At 39.9% G+C, this 27,588-nt stretch overlaps 1 protein-coding gene and 2 long non-coding RNA genes across 3 annotated transcripts; 1 reads left to right on the forward strand and 2 right to left on the reverse strand.

Moving 5' to 3' along the window:
- Positions 1 to 1,627: 1,627 nt before the first annotated feature.
- LOC108164904 lies at positions 1,628 to 2,808 on the forward strand. The gene is made up of 4 exons (XR_004473057.1): positions 1,628 to 2,270; positions 2,337 to 2,372; positions 2,440 to 2,616; positions 2,681 to 2,808. It is a non-coding gene; the product is annotated as an uncharacterized LOC108164904 (long non-coding RNA).
- Positions 2,809 to 13,333: 10,525 nt separating this feature from the next.
- LOC117189096 lies at positions 13,334 to 13,777 on the reverse strand. Its single transcript, XR_004473157.1, has 2 exons — positions 13,490 to 13,777; positions 13,334 to 13,423 (listed from the first exon to the last, which is right to left on the reverse strand). It is a non-coding gene; the product is annotated as an uncharacterized LOC117189096 (long non-coding RNA).
- Positions 13,778 to 14,349: 572 nt separating this feature from the next.
- LOC108156218 lies at positions 14,350 to 14,952 on the reverse strand. The gene is made up of 3 exons (XM_017287963.2): positions 14,789 to 14,952; positions 14,568 to 14,724; positions 14,350 to 14,504 (listed from the first exon to the last, which is right to left on the reverse strand). Exons 1-3 carry the CDS (start codon positions 14,864 to 14,866, stop codon positions 14,350 to 14,352), a joined length of 390 nt encoding a protein of 129 aa, XP_017143452.1. The 5' UTR covers positions 14,867 to 14,952.
- Positions 14,953 to 27,588: the final 12,636 nt, after the last annotated feature.

Genomic DNA, 27,588 nt, shown 5'->3' on the forward strand with positions numbered 1-27,588 from the left:
TTTGTATGTTAAAAACAGCCAAAGATGTGATTTTTGAATTTTTAAATTCCTGAACCTATTCAGTTGAGCTAAAACAAATAGGCATTTTTATACCCGATACTCAAAATGAGTATTGGGGTATATTAGATTTGTGGTAAAAGTGGATGTGTGTAACGTCCAGAAGGAATCGTTTCCGACCCCATAAAGTATATATATTCTTGATCAGCATCAATAGCCGAGTCGATTGAGCCCTGTCTGTCTGTCTGTCTGTCCGTCTGTCCGTCCGTCCGTCCGTCCGTCCGTCCGTCCGTCCGTCCGTCCGTCCGTCCCCTTCAGCGCCTAGTGCTCAAAGACTATAAGAGCTAGAGCAACGATGTTTTGGATTCAGACATCTGTGATATGTCACTGCTACAAAAATATTTCAAAACTTCGCCCCGCCCACTTCCGCCCCCACAAAGAACGAAAATCTGTGGCATCCACATTTTTAAAGATACGATAAAACCAAAAACGCAGAATCGTAGAGGATGACTATATGTTCTAGAGTGTAAAGTCTCAACCAGATCGTATAATTATTATAGCCAGAATCAAGAAAACAATTTCATTCTTTCTCGCTCTGTCTCTCTCTTACACACAGGTTTCATGGTCGGCTTTGCCAATTGCAAAATATGAGTTCAAGGATCTCAGAACCTATAAGATCCAGAGCAACCAAATTTGGTATCCACACTCCTGTGATATCGGACCTTGACCGTTTCGTGTCCAAATTTCGCCACACCCCCATCCGCCCCCGCAAAGGACGAAAATCTGGGGCATCCACAAATCTCAGAGACTATTAAGGCTAGAGTAACCAAATTTGGTATCCGCACTTCTGTTAGATCTCACTATAAAACTTTTATCTCAGAATTTCGCTCCACCCCCTTCCGCCCCCACAAAGGACGAAAATCTGTTGCATCCACAATATTGCAGATTCGAGAAAACTAAAATCGCAGAATCATAGATAACGACCATATCTATCCGATTGCTGAATTTGGATCAGATCAGATAATTTTTATAGCCAAAAGGAACAAATCAATTTGCAGTGGCTACGCAGCGCCCGACGTCACGCTCAGACTGATTTTCTGTCTCTCTCGCACGCACTCTTTGTCGTGTCGTTCAATATTAGCGGCGTCTGCCGGAGGAGAGCCATACTGACTTAGTATCGGGTATAACTGTAGAGTTGCGGCGTACGCAGCAACTCACAACGTTCCCCCTCGTTTGTAATGTTTTTGAAAAAATAAATAAATATCCTTTACAAACATGTCCCTGAAACCACAAACTATATAACTAGCTATATTAACAATGAATCAATCTATGCAAAAAAAATTACTTCATATAAATCGGTAAGTTGGTTAAAAAGATATAGCGGTTTGACTTTTGAAAATTGTTGAACCTATTCAGTTGAGCGGCACTGTATTATGGTGCGCCGGTTTGGGCTGATTTTTCAAATTTCTATACTAACAAGAATTATTTAAAACTAAATATTAAAAATCAAATATGGCATGGCATTTCTCCACTACCGAGTTACACTTCAACGCTAACGTTGAGCTAGCCTCAGTGAGAATTGCTAAGCTTCACGCAAATTATCCACACTTACAAAATATTTGATAATTTCTCATTAGTTTGTGGTTTAATTTCTAAGTATTAGTGTTTTATGGGGTATGGTTTTTGTATATAGTATGTATTTCTTTTCCCCTTTACCATTATGTTTCTTAAAAATTAACTTCTTTGTACTACTTCATACTTAGCAGAAAAGGTCGAAGGCATGTACTCTTATTAATTCATGTAAATCACCCACACTTGTGTAAACGGGTAGCTCCGCCCTCGGATATGCAGGTGCTAAATTCTCCGCTGAAATACATTGTCGCTAATCAATCTGCAACCAGCGTAGTGCAAATGGTATTGAGTGCAGCACCTGTGACGATCTGGCTTGCAGGTACTTGAGAGTTATTAAAGTCTCTTTGCAACCTTTTTATCATCTGTTATCATGCTTGGAAACTGTTCGATGATATTGACATGATACTGTTGTATCACTAACCATACAGTATATAAATGTGCCAGTTCATACCACACAAGTTAATTTTAATTTGACTTGAAGCGGACTAAAAAATCGAAATAAAAAAGCGAAAGATGACCGACACACGAGGATTCGTTTTGGACACAAAATCCATGTCAAATTCCGAGACGCCCACGACCTCCGGGGGGACCAATTGACATTGTTTTCACAGAACCTGTGCCAGAAGAACAGCCAATATCGCGTAAGTACATGCATTTTTATTTAGTTTTTGAACAATGCACAGAAGCTAAAAAAATGTTGATTACAGTTTCGGCAGAGCAACGTATAAAGGCTGCATTTAAAAGTAAGTTATCGATTTGAAAGTTTAAAATCCATGTATACTAATACATATTTTGTTGTTTATATTTCAGAAGAATCAAAAAGTTGATGTGTTATCAGAAACATTGGCGGAGGCGCTGGCGCTGCTCAAGCTACAGATTATAAAAGAGCCAGATCTATCACCAAATGCCATGAAGTTCCCGATAGAGTCGACAATGGAGTTGGAACATTTCAACTCTATCATAACTCCGGAGCTCACCGATTTCTATGTGAGTGGTAGCCTATCCTTCTTTGGCAGCTATTTGTTATTTTTTCATTATTTTCTTTTATTAGATCAACAAAATACGGAACTTAATGGGGACGAGCACATCGATGGCATGCAGCTTAAAAAATGTGCTGGACGAGAAGCTCATTTTGGAATACAACTTATGCGGTACTTCGGGGAAGAGCTCGCTAAAAAATTGTAAAGAATTTTACAATGTCCTGGAATGTAGGTCTAAAAATAACTTTACATGTTAAACTTTAATTAATTAATTTATCAATATTATTTCAGCGGCGGTGAAGATGAAAATACCCAACGAGCCAGCAGAAAAAGTGATTCGGAAGGCTATTCACAACATTAAGAATAGTCATTTTCAGAAGAGCTCAAGAGACAAAAAATACAAAGCTCTGGCCTCCTCTTCTGCCTCGTCCTTTTCGAACTTGTCCACGCAGATGACCATCAGGTGGCTGTCGCTGACAAAGCGAATACTCCTAACTTGAACCCCTTCCTGGTCATTCAAGTTCAGAGCATTTATTTGGAAACTTATATCTTAAATAGCTAAACTCTATACTCCTCATCAACTGCCTCTTCACGTAAATTTTCCTCCCATTTTTGCCCTCCCGCTTCCACTGGATGCACCTTAATATTTAAGATAATTTAAATAGATCGCTTGATATTCACAATGTGAGAAGTAAGTCAGTTTTTATGAGCTTGTGGATGGCGTCGGCAAGAGTAGAAAAATATCTACAATTTTTTAGACCATCTCCCATTTAATTTAATTTTAGCAAAGCAGAAAAATCGATTTTCTTATAGTTCTCTGACGGACAACACTCCTCTTTCTTCTCCAACTACAACCGAGGAAACTCCACCGAGCAAGTTCGCTGCAGAAGCCAGCACGAACAGCATGAATGACAATACACCTCTTCTTTCTCCAGCTATAACCGAGGAAAAGGGAAACACCAAAAAACAAAACACCAAAAGGAGGACCCAAAAAGAAGTAAAACTTAAGAATAGTCGTATTCTGAATTATACTATTACTTTACTCTTTTTCTTTTAATTTGTATCCGCTTTATTCTATTAAGTTTATCCTTTTTTATTTTTGGAGAATATGGAGCTTTAAATGTTCCCCCTTGTTTTATTATATTGATATATGCGATAATATATTGCGCTATGGCGAATTTTGGCAAAATGCGGGAAAGACAGCATGTGGCCTCCATTTTATAGTCCGTGGGCCACGTGAAATTGAAGCAGCGCAGCGCTGTTCCAGTCGGCTGAGGTGATACCAGTGCTGCCAGATTTTTAGAGTCAGCATAAGCTAGATTGCAGAAAAAAATAAGCTAGAGAAAGCCAAATACAACAAAAAAGCAGCCCAGCAGCCCAGCAGCCCGGCCAGTACGAAGAAGCCCAGCAAGACGCCGACCACCGATTCCCGTCTCGAGACAAATTTTAAGCGGCCCAGCGATGAGGACGCCGCCCAGGTGGAGGACGACGGCCCGACCAGCAGCCATGCCGTGGCATTCGAAAATGTATGCGAATATACTATACACATCCGATTCTCTTTCGTAGTGATCAGACGTGTTTTTGTTTTGCGCTCCGCATTTTTTTCCTTTTGTTTTGAATAAACAGCCGGTGTTTTCCTAACTAAATTCTAATTATACTTTCTAACCAGACAACCTATTCATTTACGCTAGTGCATGCCTTTTGATTTGTGTTAAAACATTATTTAACTTTTTATTTTTCGGCGTCGGCTTGTGCTTGTGTTTGTGTTGTTGCAGTGAGTGAGTACGCATTACATTGCATTGCAGTCCGCTCTCGTCTGGTAGCCTTTGTTGTTTTATCACTCTCTCGCTATCACCTCAACTTCAATAACTGTTCTTTCTCTCTCGCTCTTTAAACTTTCTGAGCAATAGCGCTCTCTGCTTAGTAGCTCTCGCTATAACCGCTCTCCACTCTGCTCTCTTTTCTTACCAATTCCGCTTTGAGCGTTGTCTGGCACATTGGTCTGATACCAATTTGTTTTGCAAATAATAGTAAATAAATAAATAATAAAATGGAATACGCTGTGGTCTGTGCCAAAAAAAGCTGTAAGAAGCAGATCACCAACGATCAGCCGAATGTCCCCTGCTGGCTCTGCGACAGCGTAGTGCACGCAAAATGCGCTGGATTTTCTGGCCTCGTGAGTGATGCTATAGCCAAACGTAATGGCTTGCATTACAGTTGCGAGGAATGCCGTGCGGTGGAGAAAGACATGGTGGCTTTTATGAGGCAGACGCGGAGTGGCTTTAAGGAGCTGACCGTTGGTTTTAAAAACCAATACGATCGGCTCCTAGCCATGGAGGCTCAGTTTAGCGGTTTAAAACTGCTGAATGAGTCTCCGAGGCGCAAAAAGGTCACTCCGCGGGATCTGCAATTGCCAACCGTCACTCAGCCGTGCGCCGCCGAAAAACTGACTCCGACCACTCCAAGTGTGCAGCAGTTGATCTCGTTTGCCACTCCAAGGGCAACGACAGCTGCTGGCGATGCAGATTCGGTAGCCGAATTCATCGCCTCGGAGAATGTGCAGCCAGGTAGTCTGCAGCGTCCGTGTCCGTGGTGTCCGCAAGTTCGCTAGTTGTCCCGTCTATCCCGATCCCACCAGTAAATAGACGTTCCGGACCTCGGGATATTGCCACCACAGGTACTAGGCCTGTGGTGACTAAACCACTGGTGGGAGTCCCACCAAAACGACAAGTTTTTGTTTCACGGCTGGCCCCTGACCTCACATCTAATGATGTAATTGCTTTTATTCAAAGCAAAATAAAAGCCGTGGGCTTAAAGGTGGAGAAATTTAACTTCTCTTATGCCAGGGAGATAGCCTCGTTTAAGATAAGCATCTCCCCAACTCAATTTGACACCATTTGCTCCGCCAAATTTTGGCCGGAGCATTTGGTGGTGAAGGAGTTTAAGGCTAAGAAGAAGAATAGGCCCCCCATATCCCTTCCAAATCTTTCCAGTGTGCCACCCTCAACCTCAACTTCCTCTTCCTCAACTTCCCGTCTTGCTTCCACCTTTCCAAAAAACTAACTTCTCTTTTAGTAACCTATCAGAATGTAAGAGGCTTGCGTAGTAAGCTCAGCATTCTTTTCCGGGATAGTGTTGCATTTGCTTCCCACGTTATTGTGTTTACTGAAACCTGGTTAAAGCCGGACATTCTTAGTTCCGAGGTTTTGCCAGGTCGGTACACAACTTTTAGAAAGGACCGTTCGTCTCCACGTGCAGGGGGGGTTCTAATTGCAGTGGACTCTTACTTCACGTCGGAAAACTTCACAGTCCAAGTTCAACAGGAACTGGAATTCCTGTGTGTAAAACTGATTCTTCCCGCTTTTGCTATATTCGTTACTTGCTCGTATATCCCACCTTCTTCGGATATTTCAATTTATGAGCAGCACTTGTCCGCTTTAACCGCTGTTTCTTCCTCGCTATCTGATAAAGATCGTATGATAGTTCTTGGTGACTTCAACTTGCCAGGAACTGTTTGGTCTTCGGTAAACGAGTCTAGTATCCTAGTGCCCATGTCACGACATGACTTTGTTGACGGCTTGCTTGACCTATCCCTGTCTCAAGTCAACCATGTGAAAAATTCCTTGGGTCGATTGCTTGATCTGTGCTTTGTATCGGATCCGACCATAGTGTTGTTAACCCGAGCCCCTCCGCTCACTATACCTGAAGACGCCTACCACCCTACTTTCGAGGTGTCGCTAGATATAGGACCAACTGTATTGGATCGGCCGAGTAGGCTGCCCGAACGTGTTCGCTGCTTTCGTAAAGCCGAGTTTGCGAAGCTTAATAACCTCATTAGGGATTTTGATTGGTCCGCTTTGTACTTGTGCACTGATATCATAAAAGGCACAAACATTTTTTACAATGCTCTTGGCACATTTTTCGATTCTTGTGTCCCGCTTTCTTGTCCGACTAGATCTGGAAAACCCCCTTGGTTTACCAAAGAGTTATCCAGTCTAAAAAACTTAAAATCAAGACTTTATAAAAAATTTCAAGAAGTGGGTTCTCCTACTTCTCACTCTCGCTATGTAATAGCTCGGTCAAACTTTTCAGTTCTTAATGCTCAATGCTATAAGAACTACCTATCTCGATGCAGGATACGTTTTGCTCAGGATCCTTAACAGTTTTACTGCTTCGTAAACAGTAAGCGTAGAACGTCCGCACACCCATCCTCGCTATCATTTTGTAATACGTCGGCAAATAATGATCAGGCAATTGCCGATCTTTTTGCCCAATTTTTCCAAACCACCTATTCTGAGGAAAGCTACTCTGGTCATCCGTACCCAAACGGTTTACCGAGGTCGAACGGCATTTTCAGTCCCTTGTTAAATGAATGTTCCCTACTTCATGATCTTCGACTAGTTAAGCCGGTGTTTTCACCGGGTCCAGACGGGGTTCCAGGTTATGTACTCAGGTACTGCGCCGAGGCTCTGTGTGGACCTTTGCTTAAACTATTCACCCTTTCCATTGATTCTTCTTGCTTCCCCCCAATCTGGAAGGAATCGTTTATAATTCCTCTCAATAAAAAAGGTAGCAAGTCTGATGCAAAAAATTATAGAGGTATAGCAAAGTTATCCGCTATTCCTAAAATGTTTGAGAAGGTTTTAACTCCGCACTTGCAACATCTCTGCAAGTCACTTATATCTCCAACTCAGCATGGATTTATAAGGCGGCGATCAACCACCACGAACTTGTTAGAGTTTACCTCTTTCATTATTAAAGGCTTTCAATGTAACTTACAGACGGATGTTATTTACACCGACTTTAGTAAAGCATTCGACTCTGTAAACCATTCCCTTTTAGCGCATAAACTTGACCTTTTAGGGTTTCCGCCCAACCTCCTGAGATGGATTTCTAGCTATCTTTGTTCTAGGTCTCAAAGAGTCCTCTTTAAAAACTCCCTCTCTTCACCAGTAAAGGTTTCTTCGGGAGTACCACAAGGCAGCCATCTAGGCCCCTTACTCTTCACACTCTTTATTAATGACTTACCTTCAGTATTAACATACTCTCGAGTACTTATGTATGCGGATGATGTTAAACTCTGTGTCCAGTACAAGGACATTTCATTTCATTCTCGCTTGCAATCCGATCTCAATAACTTTCAGTCATGGTGTTGTGCAAACTTGTTACACCTTAATGCCTCGAAATGCAAAGTTATGACATTTCATCGTTCTAGCCCTTTGTTGGCTCCCTACACCCTATTTGGTGGTTCTCTTGAGAGAATTACCCTGGTGGATGATCTGGGTGTTATGTTAGACCCCAAGTTAAAGTTTTCCGAACACATTTCTACCATGGTAAATAAGGCCATGGGCGTGCTTGGGTTTATAAAGAGGTGGTCAAAGGAATTTGACGACCCCTATATAACAAAGACTCTCTATACCTCGCTTGTTCGTCCGATCTTAGAATACGGCTCCTGTGTATGGAGCCTCCTCCTCCCATCCTTAGTTAACCGTAGAAAAATGCTTGGTGTTATATTTATGCACAACTTGATCAGGGGTGACATAGACAGCCCTGATCTGTTGAGCCGCATAAACTTCACGATTCCTATTAGACTGACTAGAAATTTTATACCGTTGTTCCTTCCACTTTGTAGATCGAATTATTCCTTGCATGAACCGTTTAGGGTCTTATGCTCGGATTATAATTCCCTCTACCATATTATATCCACCACTAATTCTCTTCCTCTTATTAAATTATTAATCCTTACACACCTTTCTATTAATTAGTAACTGTAGTGGTATTTGTATTTTGATTGCATGCTTAGTTTCTTAGTAAGTTTAGTACTAATTTTCCTCGAATGTTAGTCTAATAGCTATATTTCTTGCATGTTCGCGTTTGGTTCGGCTACGCACCGCGCGTCATGCGGCAGCGCCCCTCGGTCGGTTAGGCGGGAGGAGGGCTGCGTTTTGCCTGGGATCCGCGCGTAACAGCCTTCTGCTGGTGTCACACGGGCCACTTGACGGTGCAGTAACTGCATCGCCTCTTGAAAGATGCAGTCATTGCATGTCAACGTCCAAATTAAATACTATTTTCAGATGACAATACTCCAGGCGAGACGCGATTGGGAGCATTATATGGTTTTCAGGTTTTTAGAGAAGTCGGTCGTCAGCTCTTGATTTTTGTTTCTGTTTTCCGTTTTGTTTTTGTGCGGAAATGTCGAACCTGGAGACACTCTCCAACACGGACCTCCTGGCCATGTGCACGGAACTCGGCCTGCCCTCCGTCGGGGTGGCCGACAGAACTTGTGCCTGCATCATCCCCGCCGAGGGTTTATTTAATTGAAGTTTAAATTAGCTTTTAAATAATTTAGTTTTGAACGACCTAAACCAACTAATATAATCAAAAACCATGCCCCCCGAGAAGAAGATTCGTTGCGGAGGTTCAATTACGCTCCAAGAAGTGTGGTTGCGGAGGTTCGATTACGCTCCAAGAAGTGTGGTTGCGGAGGTTCAATAACGCTCCAAGAAGTGTGGTTGCGGAGGTTAAAGTACAATTCGAGAAGAATTCGAGGACGATAGAGATGTTGGATGCAGCCGCCGATTCTGGCGGGCCGATTGTGGCTCTGGCGTAGTTGCTTTATATACAAAATTCAGCTTGTAATGTGGCCGTTGGTGTTGCGCTGCGGGCACACTGGGTACCAGTGCTGCCAGATTTTGAGAGTCACAATAAGCTAGATTGAAGAAAAAATAAGCTAGAATAAGCTAAATACAAAAAAAGCTTAAAAATAAGCTAACAATAAAAACACATCAAAATAATGTATAATTCAATTTTATATATATATTTTTTTTTCATTTGTAATGAATGTAATGACATGATTTTATCCACTTCATTATGCCATGGCCGAGTGCTCAGTAATGTACAGCCTTTTTCTCCTCTGTTTTTGAGGACTTTCTAACAAGAGGTATTTTGTTAGTTTGTGTCATGCTAGCATTGGACGCATATGTTTTATAGCGACAGCATACTGCCATAATTCCCACGACTTGGCCCCAATTGTTGACTTACAAAAGCAGCAGTACGCTTATGTAGATTCAGTTGGCACATTGCGTAGCCCCTCCTTAAATTCATCGAAATTTAACCAGAAATTGTGGAAATTTTGTTTATAAAACACTTTTGGCATTTTTTTGTAGGCAAATGTTCAAACATGTGCAATACCATAGTGTGACTGAAACTTATCAACGAATAATTACCTTACATCTATACACAAAATTGGATAATATACCAAAATAGCAACAAAAAATTGGACAAATCCTATTTCTTAATAAATATTAACAAATATTACAATAAAATCAAAAAACAAAAAGTGTTTTGTACCACATTTTTTAAAGCCAAAATAAGCTAAATGAAATTTGAAATGAGATAGATTTCAAGCTATAAGCATTTCAATTATTTTTCAAGTTATTTTGTTTTAAAATAAGCCAAATCTTGCTTAAAATAAGCTGAAATGGCAACACTGGGTGATACTGAGCCGCTTCTGTCTCTTCCCTCTCGCTTTAGCACATTCAGATCCGCATGGTTCTTTTGCTGCTCCCATATGTTTCGCTGTCGGCGCTCTCTCTGCCCGCTTTCGGATTCCGTCGCTTTGGTTCTGCCCGAAGTTCGGGCCTCTGCTTGCCGTTACTTTGTATACGTGTGTGTATGTGTATGCCGTTTTTTGTCTGGGCCATGATGCAATTATACAAGGTGGTCTCGTCGGGAGCCGAAGTTCGTTCGTGTTGTCCCTTATCGTCAGTGCATGCTTGCTGTTGATGATGAAGGTTGTTCACGGACGATTTTTTTGATATATTCTTAGCCCTTATGTCCCGACAGCAAAAAAATTAAATATTGCATATTATATAAATAGCATATAAAAAAAATATCACAGAATTATAAGTAATATTTATATATTATGCAAAAGAAAATTTTAATATAACTAAAAATGTTGAAGACAAATTTTTAATGGCTGCATAAAATTTAAATAGTAATATATCAGTAAAATCATTTTATTTTAAAATTTTAAGCCCCACGGGCCTGTTAAGGGTTAATCAACATCAACATATGCCGTCTCACTCACACTCACTATACTATGTGCCTTTCATTCGCACTTATTGCTAGCATACGTTAAGGGACTGACTTTTGCCGACGAGACCACCTTGTATAATTGCATCATGGTCTGGGCTGTGGAAATCTAGGGATGGCAGCTGCGCCTAGTAATGGAATGTTTTGTGACTATTTTTGAGCAGATTTTTTAAGCTGTTGGTAGTCACCAAAGAAGTGGAATAAAATTAGGAAAAACTAATGTAGACAAGAAGTTAGAAATTTACTAAGAAATAGTTTCATTGCTGAATACAAATGTATTACAGTTTTGGAAAAAATTAGCGTCCAGATAACGGCCAAAGTCCGTCCCAGACACATGGTTAAGGGTGCCTCCACCCGGACAAGCGTTGGCCTTCAGGGCATCAACATTGTAAGCAGCGACGTTGGGTTCAATTCGAATAGCAAAAATAAAGAATATAATAATATAATATAAAATAATAATAAAAATATATACAAATTTAACTTCAATGTATATTTATTATTATTCATAATATATTAAATAATTTTTATTAGCGCAAAATATTTTCAAGATTGCATATTACCACTAACCATACAGTATATACATAAATGTGCCAGTTCATGCCACGAAAGCGTCACACACTGGCTAGCGCGTTCCGTACCTTAGAGTGACGCGTCATCATGAGCGAGAGCGCAGAGATCGCGCGCGTATTCAAGGTGCGACCGGCATCTAAATTTTTGCTTTGCAGATTCCCGTCTGGAAGCGCGCGATTGACAATTGATTTAAAATCTATGTAAAACCAATTCCATTTATATGGAATGACTTACCTTCAGTATTAACATACTCTCGAGTACTTATGTATGCGGATGATGTTAAACTCTGTGTCCAGTACAAGGACATTTCATTTCATTCTCGCTTGCAATCCGATCTCAATAACTTTCAGTCATGGTGTTGTGCAAACTTGTTACACCTTAATGCCTCGAAATGCAAAGTTATGACATTTCATCGTTCTAGCCCTTTGTTGGCTCCCTACACCCTATTTGGTGGTTCTCTTGAGAGAATTACCCTGGTGGATGATCTGGGTGTTATGTTAGACCCCAAGTTAAAGTTTTCCGAACACATTTCTACCATGGTAAATAAGGCCATGGGCGTGCTTGGGTTTATAAAGAGGTGGTCAAAGGAATTTGACGACCCCTATATAACAAAGACTCTCTATACCTCGCTTGTTCGTCCGATCTTAGAATACGGCTCCTGTGTATGGTGCCCTCAGTACAAAGTACACCAGGACCGTATAGAATCAGTACAGAAAAACTTTTTACTCTTTGCTCTGCGGGGCCTTAACTGGGATGCGGGTGTAAGACTCCCATCTTACTCTAGTAGACTACTATTAGTAAATCTCCCATCCTTAGTTAACCGTAGAAAAATGCTTGGTGTGATATTTATGCACAACTTGATCAGGGGTGACATAGACAGCCCTGATCTGTTGAGCCGCATAAACTTCACGATTCCTATTAGACTGACTAGAAATTTTATACCGTTGTTCCTTCCACTTTGTAGATCGAATTATTCCTTGCATGAACCGTTTAGGGTCTTATGCTCGGATTATAATTCCCTCTACCATATTATATCCACCACTAATTCTCTTCCTCTTATTAAATTATTAATCCTTACACACCTTTCTATTAATTAGTAACTGTAGTGGTATTTGTACTTTGATTGCATGCTTAGTTTCTTAGTAAGTTTAGTACTAATTTTCCTCGAATGTTAGTCTAATAGCTATCTTTCTTGCATGTTCGCGTTTGGTTCGGCTACGCACCGCGCGTCATGCGGCAGCGCCCCTCGGTCGGTTGGGCGGGAGGAGGGCTGCGTTTTGCCTGGGATCCGCGCGTAACAGCCTTCTGCTGGTGTCACACGGGCCACTTGACGGTGCAGTAACTGCATCGCCTCTTGAAAGATGCAGTCATTGCATGTCAACGTCCACACAAATATATTTATGCATATTTATTTAAGTATATGTATATATATTTTTTCATATATTGTATATTTAGATACATCATTGTTTTAGTTATAATAAACAAAAAAGTCGAGAACCGACGGCGTTTGCATAATTTTTATAATGTATAATCAGCCTGCTTAAAATAAGGAAATAAATGTGTAATTATATTATTGTAATATTTTATATTTTGTGGTATAAATCAAACAAATAACAGCTTTTATTTTATTTCCCGCGCCCTAGTGTACCATACCACCACCGCCTGCCCATTCTTCATATATTTTGTGGCGGTAGGTCAGTCCATCAAAAGACCCAAAACAAGAACCAAACTCAAATTTCAGTTCTAGCGGCCCCCTGCAGTACGGGTCATTAATGACTCAGCTGCTGACACGTAGATGACCGCGTCACTACCCCCGATGACATAGTCGATGACCGGCCATACGCTGAGCTGATGACATTAACATGGAGATGTCCTAGGGCATAATCGATGACATTGTCATCGAGCATTGCCGAAAAATCATGCACTTAATAAGTGATGATTTTTCACGAAAAATCATGCATTTAATATAAAAAGTAATACATTGTAATTGTTAATTTTTCCAATTATTTTTATTTATTATTATTCATTATTGTCTGCTTTGTATTTTTTTTCTCTTGAGGTCTTCTGAAAATGACTATTCTTAATGTTGTGAATAGCCTTCCGAATCACTTTTTCTGCTGGCTCGTCGGGTATTTTCATCTTCACCGCCGCTGAAATAATTTTTTATTTAACACGCGTACAACACATATTATTAATTATTTAAAGACTGCACTTACCTGATAATAATAATAATCACAGATTACTTATTTTCACTTATTAAAACTCCGTTTGACGATTGCAAATAGCAAAGAACAAAGCAAAAGAGTTCTGTCGACGCAGGCGCAAAGAAGACGAAAAGATAAAACGAAGTTCTCTGCTACTGCGCACGGTCGGCAGAACGGAATTACGTTCGGCACGCGCGGAAAAGAAAGAAACAAAAGAAAAAACAAAGGGTTCGATTTGGCTGGCGTCAACGCCTCGATGACATTGTAGATGACATTCGTCATCGCTCACTGCTGGTACTGCACTTGCATAAATGGTGGGAAAGGATAATTCTTCCGAGTCAATATCTAGAATCATATAGAGAGGTCGTTGGCCTTGGCCTGGTACGATTTCGATAATCCTATCATCAAATGGTATGTTGATTTCAAACAGAGTTTCCTGACCTCCAGGGTTGAACTTTTTTGCTTATTTTTGTCTTAAAAAAATTTGGTACAAACAATATATATTTAATTTGTAAATTTGTTAATTTTTATCGAGATATCGGAAATCAATCAAATTTGTTGTTCGTATTTTGGTATATCATCAATTTTTGTGTATAAATGTATGGTAATTTTTCGTTGATAAATTTCAGTCACACTACAGTATTATACATGATTGCACACTTACGTACAAAAAATGTCAAAAGTGTCTTATAAACAAAATTTCCACAATTTCTGGTTGCAACGCAATGTGCCAACTGACCCCACAAAAGCGCACTGCTGCTTTTGTAAGGCAACAATTGGGGCCAAGTTGTGCGAATTACGGCAGCATGCTGTCGCTAAAAAACATATTGCGTCCAATGCAAGCATGACACAAACTTACAAAATACATTTTATTAGAAAGTCCTCAAAAGCAGAGGTGCAGAGGAGGCCAGAGTTTTGTATTTTTTGTCTCTTGAGCTCTTCTGAAAATGACTATTCTTAATGTTGTGAATAGCCTTCCGAATCACTTTTTCTGCTGGCTCGTTGGGTATTTCCATCTTCACCGCCGCTGAAATAATATTGATAAATTAATTAATTAGAGTTTAAAATGTAAAGTTATTTTTAGACCTACGTTCCAGGACATTGTAAAATTCTGTACAATTTTTTAGCGAGCTCTTCCCCGAAGTACCGCCTAAGTTGTATTCCAAAATGAGCTTCTCGTCCAGCACATTTTTTAAGCTGCATGCCATCGATGTGCTCGTCCCCATTAAGTTCCGTATTTTGTTGATCTAATAAAAGAAAATAATGAAAAAATAACAAATAGCTGCCAAAGAAGGATAGGCTACCACTCACATAGAAATCGGTGAGCTCCGGAGTTATGATAGAGTTGAAATGTTCCAACTCCATTGTCGACTCTATCGGGAACTTCATGGCATTTGGTGATAGATCTGGCTCTTTTATAATCTGTAGCTTGAGCAGAGCCAGCGCCTCCGCCAATGTTTCTGATAACACATCAACTTTTTTTTTCTAAATTAGAAAATTCTTCTGAAATATAAACAACAAAATACATATTAGCATACATGGATTTTAAACTTTCAAATCGATAACTTACTTTTAAATGCAGCCTTTATACGTTGCTCTGCCGAAACTGTATTCAATATTTTTTTAGCTTTTGTGCATTGTGCACAAACTAAATAAAAATTGGCTGTTCGTCTGGCACAGGTTCTGTGAAAACAATGTCAATGCAGAAACATGAGACATCTTGGCTATTATGGGAATAATATTTGGTTTTAAGTTAGTTGTTTTGATTCTGTAACGCCTATTCCTGCGATATACAACCCTTTTTAAGGCCAAAAATCGATCTTTCAATTTTTTAAAGCCATTCTCTCTTTTTTTTTGGTCAGCCATTAACTCAATATTTGTTTCTATAATTTTTCTCGTTTTGCTCTCTTTTTAAGCAATTTTCACAGAACTTGATAATGAACTGTTATTGACATTATATTATGCACATCTGCCAGTTTAATTCTCTTAGCCTGCAAAAATTTTCCTATTGGTTCATTGTCTTGTTTATTTTCTGAAAATTCGTAATCATTACAAAGATCTGCTTTGAATGCAGTTAATAAGGTATTTTCAGACAAGTTTAATGTTGGAACTGCACTTAACATCAAAATGCCGGTCACAAATTCGTGCAGTTTTTTTCAGCAAATTGCTATCCAAACCACAAACCTCAAACCATTTATTAAACATTAATAAATTCTGTGGAAATTTAAATAATCTAACAAGGAAATCGGACGAACAATTTCTATACCCACCGAGACAGGAAGAAATAATGAATTTTCTACCGGTTTTTCGGTTATCTTTTTGATTATTGATTTTAATATAATGGCTAATATAATGCACTACACTGCGCACTGACTTTACACACACTCTCAACGCATTCACTTGCCGATAAGGGGGAGAGGTAAGAGGTAGCCACCCAAACGTAGAGCTTTACTCTGCAGGCCTCTTGGTCCTACTATAATGCCTTGCTTAACAAACACTCACACCCACTTAGATATAAAAAAAACAAGCAATCTAATAAAATTTTATGTAGTTAATGGGGAATAAACGCAACGTACCAGCGGAAAAACGAATCGCTTGTCTTTCTCACAAGATTCGCGCGCGCTTTTTGTCTATCCATCATTCCACGCACTCATACCCATACACACTTGCGTGCCCTTTAAGAGTACTAACACTTTTCTAAGCAGCTTGCCACCAAGCCATCAAGACAACAGTAATTTTGAATACCCTCATGCAATATACGAATGTAATAAACTGATATATTTATGTACATATGCATGTTCATAAAATGTTTCATAATTGACTTTATATTAGAATAATTATCCATGAGAGTATTCAAGGTGCGACCGGCATCTAAATTTTTCCTTTCCACATTCCCGTCGGAAAGCGCGCGATTGACAATTTATTTGAAATACATCTATGTAAAACCAATTCCATTTATATTTATGCATATTTATTTTAGTTATAATTATTGTTTGAGTTATAATAAACAAAATAGTCGAGAACCGACGGCGTTTACATAATTTTTATAATTTACAATAAACCTGCTTAAGATAAGGAAATAAATGTGCAATTATATTATTGTATATAGTCGAGAACCGACGGCGTTTGAATAATTTTTATAATTTATAATCAACCTGTTTAAAATAAGGAAATAAATGTGTAATTATATTATTGTAATATTTTATATTTTGTGGTATAAATCAAACAAATAACAGCATTTATTTTATTTCCCGCGCCCTAGTGTACCATACCCCCACCCCCTGCCCATTCTTCATTTATTTTGTGGCGGTAGGTCAGTTCATCAAAAGACCAAAACAAGAACCAAACTCAAATTTCAGTTCTAGCGGCCAGCAATACTAAACACACACACGCAAAGTACGTGAGAATGCATGTGCACCCATACACTAAAACATGCTGGTGGCAAAACAGAACCAGACCTGAGAGAGTTCAAAAAATCTGAAAAAAGCATACAATCACATATTTTTGTCGAAACATATTGCGTGTGTACTAACACATGCAAAGATGTTCTCTCTGCGCTCTCTCTCATGATGACGCGTCAGTACTCTGGGGTACGGAACGCGCTAGCCAGTGTGTGACGCTTTCGTTGTATGAACTGGCATATCTATATACTGTATGGTTAGTGGTAATAATCAGCTAGACTATTTTGACAGCGGATATACTCCTGATGGCGTTAGAGGTTGCATTTACTCGCAGGCGGTTCACCTTTAGAATTCTTAGGGAGTACAAATTTCTCATATTTAACATATATTGTGTAAGCTACCTGTGGGTTTGTCTAGAGCGGATCCACAAGAGGGCGCCGTCAGTAGTGAGCTGTGGATTTATATAGTCTGAGGTGCAAACCAGATCCGACAGGGTTACCCTTATATTAAAATATAAAGCAGGAATTATATTTTTTCAATTTTTTGCGGATGTATGCTCAACTTTAATCCCTTCGTCTTTTCTCTGGAAAGGAGTACATCTTTGGTGGGTGCTTTGCAACTGGTCTACAGCACAGATTCTCCCTTCCGGAAGTCTAAGAACCCCATTTTGCGTCGCGTGAGGCTGCCGCAAAAGTTTATTTTTTAATTTAATTTTCTTAAGAAATTTAGGTTGATTTGTATCCTGAACGCGCGTTTATCGTTAAGCAACAACTTTTTAATTACCAGTCGTCGTCGCCGAGCAGAATACATTCAGGGATGTAGTCACTCCAGCTCCAGATGCGTTATCATTCCTGGGTTCAGCACTCGGAAGTCAAGGGGAACGTAAACGAAAGGCAATACTTTATACAGCTTTGAGTAACACAAACTGAATTAGGTATTCATAGGATCCTTTGCTGCACATGTTTCAACGCTTTGTTTAGTATAAAAGTTGGTCCATGTAGATGGTCGGAGATCTTATTCCAGAAAACTGAGTTGCAAGAATGAATTGTAGATTGTTATGTTGTTTTTATTTTATGTTACTTAAAATCAATAAATTGTGAATTCATTAATACCTACTTTAATCTAATTATTGCATAGTATATTTATCTTAAAGTTTCTTGTTATGCTAGATGTATGATGTAAATGCCTTTTTTCATTTATACCAAAAAAGAAAATATAAAGTATTTTGTATATATTTAGCCGTAGCTAATGATCTACGGTAAACTAACAGTTGCATACACATACTATACATATACGGCAGTCTACCACCAGTCCCAGTCCGGCGATTTGTAACGGACTGGTTACACTCGTATTATCTCCAGACACGATGGGGCATGGGCGAGGGGCGCACGTGGGATATTTCGGCTCTCGTCGGCTAGTGGCGTGGTGGTCTGGCTCCCCCTCCCGTGGTTTTCATTACTACTACTCATTGCGTGCTAGAAACAAGCCAAAATTTCGGGATAGAGAATAATCCGTTTCCTAAAAAAAACCCAAGGGCAGATCTCATCCCGTTTACCTCTGCTGGTTCTATCCGTCTGCAGCGACCCCACACTACCCACGGCCATTCTGTCCCCAGGCATCCTTCCAAATGGCCCATTGTCTTGGGTATTTCTTCTACGGCAGGGGGTTGGCAAACGTCAAATTATATTTAGTTTAGCACATTATAAACTCCGTTTATTCACTAACTGAAATCCTTCAATAACTTACAATACATATTCTATGACCTACGAAAATGCAAAAAAATTTACTATGCAGAATAAATATACAAATGAAATAGTATGTAATTAAGTAAGTGTGTAAACGTATACTATAAATGAATAAATTTATTGGTAAAAGTATAATTATAGAACAACCACTTTGCAGTTCTATCAGTTACATGGTCTCCATCGTTTTTAAAACCTCAAAAAACCCACTCCAATTTGAGTGACTCTCGCTCTCTCTCTATTCTTCACCTCCGATCGTTTCGACCGACTCGAGGACTCAACCCGGGAGAATTAACTCCCGTCTTTGCTTTGCATTAAATGAATATATTAAAACCCACTCATACCCTTGGCAACTTCTTGCTCCATCGACAAAAGCGCTTTTTCCGACGAGCACCTAGAATGCTGGGAGTGGAAAAAAATTTAAATGGCGTAAGGTCTGATCGGCGAGAATTCCAGGAAATCCCTGCTGGACTTCAACTTCTAACCAAAACTCTTTCAAAATTCATACCAATCCTTCTTAACTATCCTATGATCTGCACGTTTCTCATTCGTCTTTTCCCTTCTATTTCAGTTTACACAGTCTACACTTAATTCTTTAAACTTTCCATCTTCGGGGTGGAGGCAATTCGGCACAGTTTGCTTTTAATGATATTTCCGGGGGTATATGAATGTGCGGGTGTACATTAAGGGAACTGATGCCTCTTAAAACAACATGTTTGCACTTTTAACATTCGCCGCCGATCAGTTGGGGAAAAGGGACTGGGCTCTCACTGCTCCACCGCGATGCGTTCGACCAATTAATATCAACAGACGCTGCTAGATGATGGCCGCTTTGGCGCTAAATTAGCTCCCACTCAAAGGTGCACTCGCTTTTGCTTTTTCGCTCGTTGTCCCAAGCGTAGAGCACTTTTCAGCAACAAATTAATCGCACTTTAGTTGCTCTTCCGTTTTGTTTTTTTGCTGCTGCTTGATGGCTGGTTTTACTGGGGCGATTGCAGTCTCAACTTCGAAGCAGATCCCTTGCCTTTCGCCCCGTAGCACTTACATACCTTAATCGAACTCTGCGCTGAAGGGATTTAGCCGGCGAAAACAGCCTATTCGCCTTACCGCTTTACTCTTGCTTGACACCACCGATTTCAGTTTTCCTTGGTAATTTTCTTGCTCTTAGCGTTTTTTTATCTAATTATATTTTTTTTCTCTACGTTACACGACCGGCTCAATCGGAGTTTAAACGGGAATTGCCAATAGAGACGCCAGACTTCTGGCGGCACATCCTATTACAGGTCCATAAAGGCACTTTCCACACTAACCCTGTTAGCGCCTCTTTTCTCTCCTTCGACCTCATCGTACACCTTCCTATCCGAGCACTAGATGGCGCCCCTCAAAAAGAACTTTGGCGGGTTGGCCAATGTACGCTTGAGTTCTGATTAATGTTCTTTATTAATTATCACTAAGTCTAACACAAGCTTTGTTTAGCGTAGAGGTCAGAGATCAAGATGCCATAAAGACCGCTAAGAATAGTCGCCGGTGTTGCCACACCAGCGAACGACTCTAATATGAGTGTTGTTGAGGTGCTGCGATCCGGGCTGCCACAGTACTCCCCCTAGAAAAGTTACAAATCTTTAGTTTTTTCTTTTCTTCTCATATGTTCGTAATGGGGCATTTGATGGCTGATCGTCAGAAGCGCCGGTCTCGGGATTCGCTATAAGTGCTGGCTTAAGCCTGTCGACTGTCGACACATGAGACTTAGTTCTGCATTAAGACTGGGGTGAGCGAGGGTTGAGGCGGTAGCTATACTATTTCTACACTTTTCGAATGCTTTAATCTAGCTGGGCGTCCACTGCACCGGCCGTTTGTCGTTTTTCTTCATATTGCGTGTCAAGTCGTTGAGGGGTATGCAGCGCCGGTAATAGTTAAATATACCAAGAAAACGACCTAATTCGCAAATCGTTTGTGGTTGAGTGTACTCAGTAATTGACTTCACTCGATCCTCTGGAGGCTTAATTCCGTTGCCGTTGACTGTGTAACTCAGGAATGTCACTTGAGGTTGTGCGAAACAGCACTTCTTCTCGTTGATGCAAAGCTTATGCGCTTTTAAGATTTGCAGCACATTATCCACGTGTTGTCTGTGCTCATCCATTCAGTTGGACATTATGAGAATGTCATCAATGTAGCAAAACACGTATTCCACCGCTTGGAAAATCTGATCCATGAAGCGCTGGAACGTTTGTGTCGCATTTTTAAGTCCAAATGTCATTTTTACAAATTCAATTAGCCCAAACGGTGTGCATACTGCTGTCTTTTCGATGTCCTCTTGGGCCATCGGTATTTGATAGTATGCTCGTTCGAGGTCTAGTGTAGTGAAAACGTTTTTGCCATATAGACGGTCAGCAAAATCGTGCATGTGGGGAATCGGGTAACGATCTGGGACGGTAATCGCATTGAGCTTGAGATAACCATCCACCACTGGCTTTCGCTTCCATGTGTAACGGGCTGGCCTATGGACTTTTGGAGTATCTATAGATCTTGTTGTCGATTAGTTGATGTATCTGTTCTTTAGCTACAGACAGTTTCTCCCCCATCAGGAGCCTGGGTCGATCTGCTACGGGAGCACCAGTTGTTGTTATTTAGTGGCGAACTGAAGGTGAATCTGATGAGTTCGTGTTGTCGAGGGTGTAGTTATCGGTGTGTCGGTCCTTGCCTTGATGCGTTTTGTCGATATTTGGCGAAAATCCTGCGAGATTACAGATATGCTTGTGCCGTTTGTGTGACGTTGTTTCTTGATGTCAGTAAGCAAGGAAGCTAGGAAGTCAGCGCCAATAATTGCGGTTTGTACATCAGCGATGACAAATGACCGTTTAAGCGAACGATCCAGGCCCAGGTCGAGTTCGAGGTCCTGTTTTCCAAAGGTTCGAATGGCAGTCTGGTTTGCGGCATACAATTTCAGTTTGTCATCGCTTAGTTTGCGTTGAGCCATAGTGCAAGGTATAACTGACACCACCGATCCGGAATCGATGAGAAAAATCCGACTAGTTTTTATACCCGATACTCAAAATGAATATTGGTGTATATTAGATTTGTGGTGAAAATGGATGTGTGTAACGTCCAGAAGGAAGCGTTTCTGACCCCATAAAGTATATATATTTTTGATCAGCATCAATAGTCGAGTCGATTGAGCCCTGTCTGTCTGTCCGTCCGTCCGTCTGTCCGTCTGTCCGTCCGTCTGTCCGTCCCTATTAGCGCCTAGTGCTCATAGACTATAAGAGCTAGAGCAACGACATTTTATATCCGGACTTCTGTGATATGTCACTGCTACAAGTGTGTTTCAAAATTTCGCCCCACCCCCTTCCGTCACCACAAGAGACGAAAATTTGTGGCAACCACAATTTTGAAGTTAGGAGAACATTAAAAACGCACAATCATAGAGAATGGCCATATCTACCAGATTGCCGAATCTTGCCGAATCCGAATCAGATCGGATTATTATTATAGCCAAAGTAACAAATCAATTTGCAGTGGCTACGCAGCGCCCGTCGACACGTTCTGACTGATTTTCTCTCTCTCTCTCACACGCACTCTTTGTCGTTTAATGTAGCCATACTGACTATGTATCGGGTATAAATGTAGAGTTGCGGTCTCCGCAGCAGCTCACAACGTTCCCCCTCGTTAATCTCTTATCTTGCTTTTAAAAATAAGAGTTAATGTTAAACGCGAAGGCAATACTTCTCAAGCTGTTCGTTGAAGTTTTAGAGTCACAACTGGCTTAATTTTAGACTTTCAGATAATTTTGGACATTGGAAAAACTGCAAGTTTTTGCAGCAGAAAATGACTCAAACATAATAAAAATCATAATGATCTCATTAAGATATTGGAACACATCAACTATAGCAATATTAATAAAATTCTTGCCAAATATGGCAAAATTCACTTAGTCCCTTGGCAAAGTACAGGTGACATGATAAAGTTTTGATCAGAAGTACTGACTTATAACGATGCTGGCAAAAACAAGCCTTTTGAAGAAATCGCTTTATTTGCCATTGGAATTTTGAGTCTACCGTAGTCAAATGCTGCCATTGAACGTGTATTCAGTCAAATGAATATCGTTAAGACCAAGCTTATGAACAAAATGACTGCTAAATCCTTAAACTCATTATTAAATATAAGGTTTGTTTTAGAAATATTTAATTGTTTGATGAATACAATTAAAATTCTTTTTAATTTTACAGATATGGATTGCGCCGTGATACCAAATTTTGCCACAACTACCAATTACCGGAGAAATATTTAAATTTAATACGCTCCAGCGATAAATATACTGATTCGAGTAATATCGAATTGGATGAAATAATAACACAATTATAAATCTATATATCTATGTGTTGTTTTATTTTTTGCCCGTTTTTTACAATTTTTAGCTTGTTCTAGCTTGTTTATTTTTTAAATCTAGCTTATTTTGACCAATTGCACCAAATCAGGTGCCAGCACTGCTTCAAGCCAAATAGGGAGCCTGGGTACCTGCTCCGCATGTGGGGCATTTGTCCATCTAGTCGGACAATGTCCGAAGAGAAAAAGCGTAATCAGCAGCAATTTTTTAAGATATTGTACGATTTTCTTATGCAATAATTCTGTAGCACCATTAATTTCAGCATGCCTCATAGACTCTGGGAGTCCAATATCGTTCTTTAAGAAAAGATGAATCCCTTCGAAAACCATCTTGAAGCCAGTTTCTGAATCATATTTTGGGCTAAATCGAAGCCAATTGAAAACAGTTGGAAAAATGGTATGGTATGTTTTGGAAGGAGGAATACAATTTTTTTTTCATTTGAACGTGGTATCGAACGAGTTTATGATTCATGGGGTGGTTCTTGGCAGAAATTTTATGGATGGATGCGAGTTAAATTTGGACCTAAAACGTTAGACTCTGTAAAGGAGGAAGCTAATGATCAACCAAGTAATAATTCCGCAATGCCGACTTAACGCAAATTAAAACAATGGGTACGTATGAGTATAGAAAAAATCGAAAAGTTTAGTGAAAACGATAATAAAATAGTTAGAGATGAGGTGAGTAAAAAGCCAAAGTTGATGACATTGTTTGTAGTAAAGAGATTGGAGAAATTGTTAGTTATACCGCTAGTAACGATAATAATGAAATTGTTAGTGAAGCCGTTAGCAAGGATAGTGAAATTGTTACGGAAGTAGTCAGTGAAGCAGTTCCTGAAAATTTGATGGCATCCTTTAGTTGGATACTACTCTTATATTCGGGGAATACACTTTAACTCCTACGCTTCGTGATGATCTCTTCCTCTGCCCGTAAGCATTTGCGCCATTTGACTTAATGAAGCTTAAAGGCAATAAAACGCTTAAGCACACAAACTTTGCCACGCCCTGGCTCAGCTCTCGCACAGACACACACACACACACACACACACACACACACTGATATTCAGGACTGTGTCAACGTCAGACGTCTTTTTCATGGCTCTGCCTTTTGCAAGTCCTTGCGCTCGCGTCATAATTTCTATGAATTTTATACACTTTGATAAGCATTCTTTTGGCATGCGAGTCACGTTCGAGTCGCGACCTCCTCTTATCAACCAACACCCACCAGTTACCACACCCCCTGGCGGATGCCACCGAAAATTTTCTTCAGCGTTTGTGCTGTAGACTTCTGTCGTCGTTCATGTAAATCAGGCCAAGCGACAATTAAACGCGCCAAGCACGACAATACTTAGAGCTAATGGGCATGGACATGGACATGGACCTGAACTGACATCAGTGTCCGGGTGTCAGCAAAGAGGAGAAATAATAGGTGGTGGGGTCCTTAGCGCTTCCGTTGTCATTTCCGCTGGCTCGCCGAAAAGTATAAACAATTAAATTTTAATTAGAAATCGCATCGTTTGACGTGCGACATGGAAATGGACACGGACAGACGGTCGGCCAGCGGAGACTGAGGCAGCAAAATGTCAATTGCCAATTGACAGTTACCAGTACCATCCTGTTGGGCGGGGCTCACTCCTGCCCTTGACACGCCCCTACAGCAACCGCGTATCAGATCTCCGACTATGGATGCTTATCCATGTGTATACAATCCAGTATACATATGCTAACGATTTAGCTTGCAGATATTATTTCTGTTTGCAGATGTACATACTTACTAGACACAGATACACTAGTCAATATCTAACCACTTTATCATATAGCTGCCATAGTAACGAAATATAGATGGTTGGATTTATTGCGTGGGTCGTAGGGTCTGTAATGTCGTGAGTGATTTGCTGCAGATTTGTTGGTTAGATAATAAGTAATTCTTTATTTGATTTCAAAGTTATATTTATTCAAGAATCATATGGGCGAGTGGCTCCCATGCAGGTGTCTTATTGGCGGGCGAAACAAAGCAATGTTAACCAAAATCTCACAGTCACAGACTCGTACTGACGCGTCACATTTCGGACAGCGGTGGACAGCTGCCCAATGCACGTGTCCAAAGCTCTCACGGTCTGGATGCAGACGCAACACTTTTGGACAGCGACAGTGACCGCCGCTGTATTGCATCATATTGCAAGTGGTACTAAAAAATATTATGCCAAACACACTGCATGAATGCATTACAGGTCATAGATTTGTTTGAAGATATCGACTTATTTTACTCTAGCATAAGTATATTATATAGACAACGATCTTTTTCGTTGACTATAATTGACTATAATCACAATAATTTACCAAATTGATAATTTTCCAAATCGTTATACAACTCTGAAGTGTTTCAATGGCTATGGCAAACGAGCCAAACTATTTCCAAAGTAATAGATTGTGGACAAAAAAAGTCATGAGTCATGGTCTGCATGAGTACATGGTGATATAATACAATGGCCAGAATAGAATACATTGTCAAAGTTGAACTTTAAAAAGTTTGGTGTTGGTTTGAAAAGACAGAGAGACAGAGAGCATGCAGCAGTCGTCGGCTCCTATACCAATTCTGGTGCTTACGTATAACGACGTAGAAAATCTATTGAAAATCATAAGACTGCATATATAACGCATTATTCAACAAATCTCAAATCACAAAAAGTTAATGAACATATCGCACACGTCTTGCGTTTCTAATTTCATAAGCAGAAATAATTTTTAAGGAATACAGGAATACAAAGAAAATAATTTACAGATAAAGCAAGTAAAGGATTTGGAAGTTAAATCACGCAAAATTACCGCGTAGATATACAACTTCGACTTGATTACAGCCTACACATATAATCCGTGCTTAATCGTGGTTTTCCTGGCAGCCCTGACTGGAAATATCAGAATCAAAAAGCAATTGGACGGTTTCAAAAAAATAACCGCCTAGATTGAAAATTCAAATGGAAAATATTGTATTACGTTTTATATTATTTATTTTACTAAAGAATAAAAATGGATGTCTTCGCCGCTTTCTCGGTAGGGAATTACAGTTATTGTAGGTGTTAGTGGTCCAGTGGTCAAGCTTGACCAAGGCATTTTAGAGTCTGCTCATGAATGCTGCTTATTGGGCACGGTCTCCGTTTTAGAATTGGAAAGGCTTATCTTGATGTCTACTCGCCCAGCAAAGAAAACGCAAGAAATTTGAGATATACGTTCTATGTTCTACGTTGCATGTTAAATTTGGATACATCTGACCTTTAACATATTCATCTCAGACAGCCACAGGCACAGGCACAGGCACAGGTACAGTCATAGACATTACATTTCCGTTTTCGGCTGCTTGGTTATTTATTGGCCACCTTCACTACTATCCAATGCCCGAGCACATGACCGGGAGGACCGCCTCCTGAGTGTGGGCGAGGTGCTCAAAAAGTGCTTGTAAATTAAACGGGCTGACAGTTAATAGAAAACCGAAAGCCTCTCATTTGCCCCATTTGCGGTCGGCGCTTGATAAACTCCGCACTTGGTCGGTTTGATGGATTGCCAGCTTAGTTTTATCCAGTTAACGGCTGCAGTCGACAATTTATGGTCCCCCACTCCGCACTCCTTGCTAAAAGGTGTCGAGGGCATTGCCAGACCCATAAAATACTTACCAGTACCTTCTGAGGTGTCGGTGTGGTGGGGATGGGTGCGAGTGCGGCTTCGTATTTAAGTGATTGGTACAAATTTTAATGCCCAAATTGTGGCTAATGAAAATGTATAAAATTTGGCAGATGATTTGTGGATTTCCTTGAGCTCTTTTCTTTCTGTAACGGCCATAAAGATTACAGTTAATCATAATATAAAAAAGAACAGCCCTGCTCGACACTGTATTACCCGGTACTCAGTTTGAATTATGTAACGTACACAATATATTTTTGGAAAACTGTACTCAATTACACGCACCCTTTATTCAGCTAATTACACTATGCAACACCATATTTACGCTTCGAACCAAACCGACTTTTTTGATAGATTTGGGGCTTTACAAGTTTTTTGCTTTTAGATTTTATGAAAACTAGTATTGAAAAAATGCTTAATTTTTCACATAATTTAAATTTCTTACATCTGGTTGTATTAAACTTTGCAATTCTGGAAAGCTGATATATAAAGTCACAAATCAGGCTTACATTTTTTGTGGCTTCAGCTTGAAACCTTTAAAATTCAAAATTTTAACACTTTTTGAGCTATTTTTTTTTTTTTCAAAATTTTGAACTTTTTAAAACTCAGGAAAGGTCGGAAAAATACATTATTTAGGCCTCGTTTAAGGTATCGTTTTTACCGCATTTTACCGTTTTGTACCGTTCGACAATTTTTGTTGCTATAAAATACCAAAATAGATACCAACAATAGATAATACCAATAGTGTTAAGATGGTTGGTCAAACCATAAAAAAAACTATAATTCATTAACAAATTGTAAAGCCCCAAATGCATCAGAAAAAATCGGTCTATCTCTTCTTTCCGCGGCTACAGGCTCCATCACTACAGACGGAGGGACTGCAGATGGTACGGCGTCTTGTAATGAGGCACCG

The sequence above is a fragment of the Drosophila miranda genome, chromosome XL (assembly GCF_003369915.1).
Source record: "Drosophila miranda strain MSH22 chromosome XL, D.miranda_PacBio2.1, whole genome shotgun sequence".
Classification (NCBI taxonomy): Eukaryota; Metazoa; Arthropoda; class Insecta; order Diptera; family Drosophilidae; genus Drosophila; species Drosophila miranda.